This window comes from Daphnia pulicaria, chromosome 4 (assembly GCF_021234035.1).
Source record: "Daphnia pulicaria isolate SC F1-1A chromosome 4, SC_F0-13Bv2, whole genome shotgun sequence".
Classification (NCBI taxonomy): Eukaryota; Metazoa; Arthropoda; class Branchiopoda; order Diplostraca; family Daphniidae; genus Daphnia; species Daphnia pulicaria.
This window is the reverse complement of record NC_060916.1, coordinates 19,272,145-19,280,933: the sequence shown is the minus strand read 5'-3', so window position 1 is coordinate 19,280,933 and position 8,789 is coordinate 19,272,145. Positions and strand designations below refer to the sequence as shown.

The following is an 8,789-nucleotide window of genomic DNA, read 5'->3' as shown; positions in this document are numbered from 1 at the left end:
ACCCCAGTCGCTCGGCAGACGAGGGCTTATACCGCACTGTGCGCTATACGGTTCTATATCCTCACGTAATCCAATAGAGCCGATGATGATGATTGCCGATGAAGCTGAGGAAAAAGGAAAAAGAAGAAGCTCGGGGAGTGCCGGTTTCTCGGGAATGGGGCAGGGATTCCATCTTTTTTTCCTTCTTCTTCTTCCGCACGCGCGTATGCTGGATGCATCTCGCCTTGATGATTCAATCTGACCAGTCTTACACATTCTCTCTTTCTCTCTCCCCCCACCCCTCGTTGCACTATAAGTTCCTCCTCACACACAATATTGTCTCGTTTTCTCTCTCTCCCTCCCCGTTTTTGTTATTCCTTTTTTTTGTTGCTCCTCTCTGTAACTCGTCGGGTGATTCTGATTGCATCTGCCATATCGAGAATCCGACTATCCGGCCATATCCACCGACCGCTGCATTTCAATGTTAGTTCATCTGTATTCACCCTACATCATCCACTGTATATACCATAACACCAACTAACGCTCTATTCTTATGATGCCGTATAGTAGACGCACATTACGTAACGCGCACCTTTCCCCCTTTTTTTTTCTTCGGTGGATTATGAGGCGTGTGTGTCAAATTTTTCCTTATCATTCGCGTTGTTACTTAAACGCAGTACATACAGTGGGCGATCGACGTTGTGGAAAAACTGAAATATAAGTGCAAGGGAATAATCCAACTAAAAAAAAAAAAACTGGCGAGGGGGGTTGGCATTATACAAATGAAGGGAGGGCTGCGTTTTTCTTTTTTCTTCTTTTTGAAACATTTTTCGCTCATGTGGAGACTTCTGGCGACGACGGCGACGACGCAGTAATCGATGGTATGCAAGGAGTTGCTGTGTGTGTGCGTATGAACGGAGGGAAGGCAACACGCAGAGCCGAGCAGTGGCCGTGGTTCTTGTGGAGGGGGTGCGCGCGCGCGTCTATGTGTTGCAGCATGCCACCCTCTTTTGGAGCACCCCCACCCCATTTGGTCCCTCCCCACCACCATCACCACCCGCTCGGGTATAAAACGAGTGTCAGGTCACTGGCGACGGCATGTTTGGGTTTGCGACAGGGTCACGGTAACATCTCTCTCTCTCTCCATTTCTTCTTCTTCTTCTTCTTCTCTCTAGTCCTTTATTGCAAACGAGAAGAAAAACACCCACCGAGACCCACACTACCACCAGTCATCACGTTTTTCCCCGTGAAAAAAGAAAAAAGAAAAAAGAAAAAACAAACTTTGATTGGAAATTTGAAAAGAAAAGAAACAAAACTGTCAGCTAGAAAACAAAAAAGTTCGCCGGTTTGTGTGTGCCGTTCGTTTTGTTTTCGAGAGCCAAAAGAGCCGAGAACGACAAAATGCCTCGTTGCTTCATGCCGAAGAAACATCTCAAGAACCGGCCGGGAATGACGGAACGGTCCAACGGCGGCCGTCGCTCTCCCAGTCCGTGCGTCGATCTTCCGCCTCCTCCGCCGCCACCGCCGCTCCTGTCGCCTCCTCCTCCGCCGCCACCAGCGTCGCACGAGACCAACGGAGACGACGCCGACCCGGAGACCAACGCCAGCAACGCCGTTTCGGCTAAATCGGGATCCAATGTTTACCGACCGCCGACGCCCGTCAATCACGCCGGTAAGTGCCGCTCCGTCGGACCGTCTCTTTTCTTCCTCATAGATTGTCGATTAACCTGTCAGCTGTCGCTCCGCGCGCTCTTACCGCAAGTTCCGTACACTTCACTCAACAGTCGCTGATGGTCATTTTTTGACAGATTTCTAAGTCCCGGCCCTCTCAAGTTATTGTTCTCAGTGACCCAGTTTTGGTTGAACAAAAATAAATAAAATGAGCAAATCCCCTCCAAAGTTAAACCAATTTTCGACAAGTGGAATTTTACGTTTTCTTTTTTCGCGAAATAACGACACACGCGCTGGGCGTGTACGTCGGAGCTGAACGCGTGAAACCAAACAGGTGTCTTGTTGCCGCAGAGCCCATTCGGCCGCACACAACATAGATTTCTCTCTTTTATTGGGATCATCTGTTGTGCGGCCGTTCCAGTTGATCGGATTCCGTGGTGGTCGCGACAACAATGTCCTTTTTCGTACGTGCTGGTTAACGAATATCTTTGATCCCTCCTTCCCTTTTCTTTCCAGCACAAATAGAAATAATAAAAAAAACCCAAAGAGCATCTGGGCAAGGCCTAAGAGGTTAGGGCTCCGATGAGATGAAGACCTACAAAAGATTCAGGTCGATCTAGTCGACATGTTCAAGTGTGAAAGAGACAATGGACATTGTAATAACGCACCTGAAGCTCCATAATTCAATCAGCTATGCATAATTCAGTCGAACCTTACTCTTCCCTCGTCACCCTGCCCACGACCTTTAGCCCCCCGTACAGTCTGTCAAAGTCTCGACGACTTAACGTTGATGCGCGCCCGCAGCTCATTTTTGATTATTTTTTTTTTTCGTTAGTCTCTTGCCCCTCCTCGCCATATGCCTTTGTCTTGTTCGTTCCCCCTTGTAACTTGTTCCGCAATGCTCTACAAGTGCTCCTCGGGCTCTTTTGCGTTTGATTGAAAGAGACGTTGGACGTTTGTTCGGACAGAGTCCGTCCGTGACTTTGATCGTTAAGTCATTCTCAAATGTTTCGTTATTTATCGACTAAATTTAAAGGTTTCGCCATGGAAGTCGGATCGGTCCGCATCACGGCATTGACTGCAGCTAAAGGTGAAACGATGCCGGCCAGGGAGAGCGTGATCCATCGGGCGGTGCGCTTTGATAGCGACGTCGAGGAGGCGACGACGGGGCTGTTGCAACTGGCCCGGCGCACGGACACACCCGAGTCCGGCATCGGCAGTTGCAGCGAGGAAGAAAATCACCACCACCTCCTTCATCATCCGCATTTGCATACAACGACAACGACGACGACAACGACGACGACGACGCAACTTGAAGAAACTCGTCGGCCATTGACGCCCGTCCAGCAGCGAACATCGAGCCCGGTAAGCCCAACGAGTCCAGCGAGCGATGCCGTCACCAGTCCAATCGTGCGCCAGCATCCGGTTAGTCTCCACCATCACCTCCCGCACATTCACCACCACCACCACCCCATTTATCCCGTCGGTGAGAAACGATACGATCCCAACGAATGGTATCCGCCTGTCACCATCGAACCGGTGCCACCGCCGGCCATGCCCATTCCCATTTCACACGTTTGGGAGCGTGAGCGACCCGCTGACCTTTACCGGCCGTACTCCACCAGCGTCGAAGTCCAGCGTCGGGTCCAGCCGTTCACCGGCGAATTGTCCAGCTATCACCACCTGCACCACCATCACCTGCATCACCACCAACTGTCGCCGCAGCAGCAGGTGAGTGGTGTGATGATGGACCGGGAGCCGCAGGACTTGAGCACGGCCCACGCCATTCTCGACTTGAGCACGGCTCACATCCGCTCCAGCCAGCAGCAACTGCACCACCACCATCACCACCACCACGACGAGGAAGAGTCCGAGAGTCCCATGGAAATCACGCCCGACAGTTCCAAGACGCCGCCTCCGTCGCCGGCCAATTTGGTCCTGGCCGATCCCAGTCCAATTCCACCGGCCCTGGAAAGCGACTCGACTTCGTCGTCGTCTCATTGCAGCAGCAGCAGCAGCAGTTTGAACAGCTCCATCGCCAGCGCGGCGTCCAGCGGCAACAACGGAGGAGGAGGAGGAGGAGTCAGCAACAAGTCGACGACCAGCAAGACGGTGGCCTACACCTACGAGGCGTTTTTCGTCAGCGACGGCCGGTCCAAGCGGCGCAACAATCCTTCGAGCCAACAGCAGCCGTCGGGCGGAAGCGGCAGCAGTAAAACCGGAGGGAACAGCAGCGACAGCGGCATCAGCGGATTGGAGAGCAAAAATCTGCCGAGTTCCGTCTCGGCCTCGGAGAAACACGGAGCCAACAGCTCGTCGGCGTCGTCTTCACCGTCGCCCAATCCGTCGTCGCGTTCCGGCCGCTACGTTTGCGGCGAGTGCGGCAAGGCGTACGCCACGTCGTCCAATTTATCCCGCCACAAGCAGACGCACCGCAGCCTGGAGTCCGGGTGCGCCCGGACGTGTCCGACTTGCGGCAAGGCCTACGTCTCGATGCCGGCCCTGTCGATGCACCTGCTGACCCACGCCCTGTCGCACGTCTGTCCCGTCTGCTCCAAGGCCTTCTCCCGGCCGTGGCTTCTGCAGGGTCACATGCGCTCGCACACGGGCGAGAAGCCTTACGGATGCGCTCACTGCGGCAAGGCGTTCGCCGACCGGTCCAACCTGCGGGCCCACATGCAGACGCACTCGGCCACCAAGTCGCATCACTGCGGCAAATGCCACAAAGCCTTCGCTCTCAAGTCTTACCTCAACAAGCACCTGGAGTCGTCGTGTTTCCGCGACAGTCCCACACCTAGTCACTCCGAGTCGTCGTGCGACAGCATGGGCGCCGAGCCCCATCTCCTGCCCGTCGACGCCAAAGTCAGCAAACCCGTTCCAGTCACGTGAAAGCAACTCTAAACTATACACTCCCGCTAACCCACAACGTATACGCTCGTCGGCAATAACGTTTAGGCCTCCATTGAATATTATATCGAGTCATTCCTTTTTTTGAAATTTCAACGTACTGCTAAAATATTTTGTCTCCCGAATTTCTCTTTTTGTGAGCGTCGTGTAAATAGAGCCCCGGATAAAAACATGATAGGTCTAGAGGCAAATAGAGTTTGGCAATCGGTTTAAGCCTAGATGGGGGGAAATAAAAGAAGTGACAAATAAGGGAAAGCGTTGTATATAGACGCAACATAGTAGATGGACGTAATTAGTAATAAGCACTGAATTGTCGACAAAGGAGTCCGACTTCCCTCGTCTTCAGAGGGGAGAGAGACGCTTTTTTTTTCTTTTCATTTCCTCCTCTTTATTTTATCTTCTTCTTCTTCTTCTTCTGTCTTTCTCTCTGCAAAGAAAACGACATCCATCTGAAACATTCCTCTCATTCGCCTAAGTCGATTATCTCATTTCGAGGCGATTATGGTGATGCTAGTCCTCATTTTTCATTCATTATTAGCTACTCGGTTGATGAAATTGTCCAATCGAAATCTTCTTCTTCTTCTTCTTCTTCTTTCTCTTCCACCTTCTCTTCCACCTTTTCTTTTAGACTTCTTTCTCTTTTATTTCTACATCTATCTCTTCTTCTTCTTTCTTCCTCTTTCTTTTTCTTCTTCTTCTTCTTTCTCTATTTTGCATTTGATCGATTCCCTTTTTTGGAGGGCTGCCATGTTTTTTCCTCCTCCTTCTCTCCCTTGCGAAGGAACACACAAGAAACAGGATGCAGCGTTTCTCGAGCAACGAACAAAACCCTAGTCCCGGTCCATAAAAATATTTGGAAACAAAACTAAAAAAAAAAAAAAAAATATTCAAAACGATCGTGGCACATTTTTTGGAATGACGCAACGATCACCATCGGGACTCGGGTTCACTTACCGCAAAATTCCTTGTTCTCACATACAAAAAAAACAACTGTCCTTTCTTTAATTCTCCCACTGTCGTTTCTACACTTCCTTCCTCGCCCTTCTCATTATATGCATAGCTATAATCACTTATCAATACTGTGCCGTTAAATCGTTTTTTTTTAACACGAATGAGTCAGCGAGAAAGAAAGACCTTTAAACCAAAAAACCAAAAAGCGATTGACATTATTCTCTACGAATCCAATATTTAGATGCAGCAATCGATTCTCGTCATTTCTCTAGTTCGATCAAATCATGTCAACCTCATTACATAATAAATAATAGATGCGTTCTATATGTACATGCATAGTCGAGTGGAATCAAGTGAGCAGCTTACGAATTCCGTGCCCCATCCCGTTTCCTATTCACGTCGTCAGCAGCAACACGCGAATCAAATCAGAAAGACAAAAGCAAACAAACAAAACGACAACAACAACAAATTGATTATTTATATAACTAAATATATATTATTGAACAAAGTAAAACAAACCAAAAAAGAAATCGTTTTTTATAGATCGGGTCGATTAACAGTGCGCGTCATATATATTAACATAAAATTATATTAGTAACTTTGTTTATTCGGCCTTTGCGTGACCGTTGGCGTGAGTGTACTTCCTAGTCAGGGAAATTAAAATTTACCATTTTGCGGCTCTCTGTCTACTTAATCATCGAACTGCAATCCGCGTTTTATTTGAACTCCTCCTCCTCCCCCCTGCGGTAATTTTAATAGATCTCTGCATCCGGAGGCGGTTTTCGCGTGTGATTGCAGTTTGTGTGTGCATATACAGCGCCCAATAATTTTAAAGTCCCCATACACATTGTTTATTTTGTCTACAGTCAATAACAATATTCAGCCCCTCCTCCCTTTATATGTTTATGCCCTTTTTCGCGTCTTTGTTCTTCTCTCTTCTGCCGTCTTGTTCTTCCTCCTTCGACTCCATTCAATCCGCAATAATTGAAAAGCATTGCAGCAATGGAAAGCTAGTCGTACCAAAGATATCTCTATTCTACTACATATATATACGCTCGAGGCTCTTTTTTCTGAGTGTTTTGATGTGTACGTCTTCTTCTCTTGTATTTGGCGCCCGTCTATCAATCCTTTGAATCGATTTGTTAATATTATGTTCGACGACGACATCCAGTACCTCCTCCAGTGATGATCCTCATTCTTTTTGTTTTCTCTTTTTCTCTATTCCCGCTTTTTGATTATTTCTCTCCTGTTGGAAATTCTCTTCCAGAGAAAAACAAAAAAAATCAGCTTTCAAATCGATCTCGTTACTCGAACAAACTAATGCATTCCCCCCCCCACCAACCCCCCTCTTATCCGCCCCCACACAACTGTCAATCCGACAACTACATCAAGCGAGTCTCTTTAAAACAATCGTCGTTTGTGTGTCGTGTGTTTGTCTGCAGTTTCCGTGAGTGACGTGTGTCCTATATATAATTACTATTATGACTATGAATATCATGTGATGAAATCTCTTGACACTATTTGCCCATTTCCATGAAAAATGTGATTTTCAGTTTTGTTTTTCAGTTGAAAATTTTGTCTTCGACTTTTGAATTACCTCCCAATTTTGGCGCTATGGGTTTCTCAGTAATCCTTTTCACGATTATTCCTTCATTTCTTTACGTTTGAACGGAAACCCAAATAACAGTCGCCGGGAGTCATTCGAACAGCAATAATAATTCGGTAGTGTCGGGATTCAACTGGAACGGGCCAGCAACCCCCCAAAAAAAAAACTAAAAACAAAAAAACAAACATATAAAACAAAATAAAAATCGCTGGCCCTGGATGGGAATTACCTTTTTAGAAATAATTGAAACGAAAATGAAATGTGTGTGTGTGCAAAACTAGTAATAATTTTTGATGATGACAAATAACGTGACTCGCAATACTTTTGAATGCAAAAACAATAAAATGAAAAATAGAGACCTATATTAATAATGGTGAAACCTCACTTTTGGTTCATATGCATGGGGTAACGTCTTTGAACGCTAGCACGCAGCGTCGATGGCTTTCTTCTCGTGAAAAAAACAAATTACCCCTTCTTCGTTTTATTGTTCCTAATAATAATGAAATGTTTAAGGGGCAAATTTCGTCTTTTTCCCCGGCCGGAGTTGCGGCAGCGCTTTATTCAAGACCTACTCTTTTCTCATCTCCTCTTTATAATCTTATGACTTAGATAACATATATTTATTTAATAATATTCGTGTGGAATATTGTTTGTTTCTTTGAAGCTTTTGACTATCGTAAAGCTTTGACGCGGTATTATTTAAATTTCAATGTACCATCATGTGAAACTCTGTCCTCAGCTCGTCTCCCATTTTTACTTTACGGTACGCATCAGCTCTGCTGTACGAAATGTCATTCCTTTTATTTTATTTCCCCGATGTCTTTTCTCTTTGTTTTCATTTATCTATTTTGAATTTTGGTAAGAAAAGTTGCTGTGTGTGATCTCCTATTTTAATCCGCTGTGGAATGAAAATCATGTCCGTACACTCTCGGTCTAATAACATCAGTTGTACTTTCATCACCACAAAACTCAACCCCACTTGAACCCATTTTTGTGTTGACGTGAGCAATCTCGCACATTCCACATCGATCATCAAATCTCTCCAATAATTTTGCGAAGAATTATCCGAAAGAAACGAAAGAAGACGAAGAAAAAGAAGAAGATATAAACCATCCCCACTCGTTTTGCATTTCATTTCCGTGTGTGTACATACTAATAATAAAAAAAACCATTGACAATTTGAAGTAACTATATTATACATCATGCTCAAATATGTACCGCGTTTCTCGGCCTCTGTATCCAAATCATTTCGATAGAAAAACACATTAAAGTAACCAAAAAAAAAAAACAACTAAAAACAGCTTGGGCGAATTGGTATATATACGTTCTGTTCCTGGTATGGTTATACATTTAACATGCGCAACCGGCTCCATGCCATTTGAATTTACACAGTGGAAAATAATACTCTACCAAGAAAGAATAGTCAGGCTTCAACAGGCAGTAGCTTTATTAACAATGGAGAAAAAAGAACAAAGAGAGAACAGCAGATTTCTCAAAAGGAAATATATATATAGAGTTGTGTGTCTTTTTCCCGGGTGCCTTTCAAATTGTTGTTGTGTGTCTAAAACTCTAAAAGGGCGCAGAGAGAGGGAGAGAGAGTACACAGAGCCATCAGAGCACGGTATATTACACTGTTGAGCGAAATAACCTGACACGGCTAATGGCGGCGCAGCCC

The 8,789-nt window shown here is 46.0% G+C and overlaps 1 protein-coding gene across 1 annotated transcript; it reads left to right on the top strand.

Annotated features, from left to right (window-relative positions):
• Nucleotides 1–1,091: 1,091 nt before the first annotated feature.
• LOC124335731 (transcriptional regulator ovo-like) lies at nt 1,092–8,384 on the top strand. The gene is made up of 2 exons (XM_046789164.1): nt 1,092–1,651; nt 2,687–8,384. Exons 1-2 carry the CDS (start codon nt 1,381–1,383, stop codon nt 4,537–4,539), a joined length of 2,124 nt encoding a protein of 707 aa, XP_046645120.1. The 5' UTR covers nt 1,092–1,380; the 3' UTR covers nt 4,540–8,384.
• The last annotated feature ends 405 nt before the right edge of the window (nt 8,385–8,789 follow it).

Bases quoted from the DNA above. Each gene is read 5' to 3' on its own strand.
- LOC124335731 (XM_046789164.1), top strand. From the start codon at position 1,381: ATGCCTCGTTGCTTCATGCCGAAGAAACATCTCAAGAACCGGCCGGGA. The intron at 1,652-2,686 runs GTAAGTGCCGCT...CTAAATTTAAAG, and splicing joins GACGCCCGTCAATCACGCCG to GTTTCGCCATGGAAGTCGGA.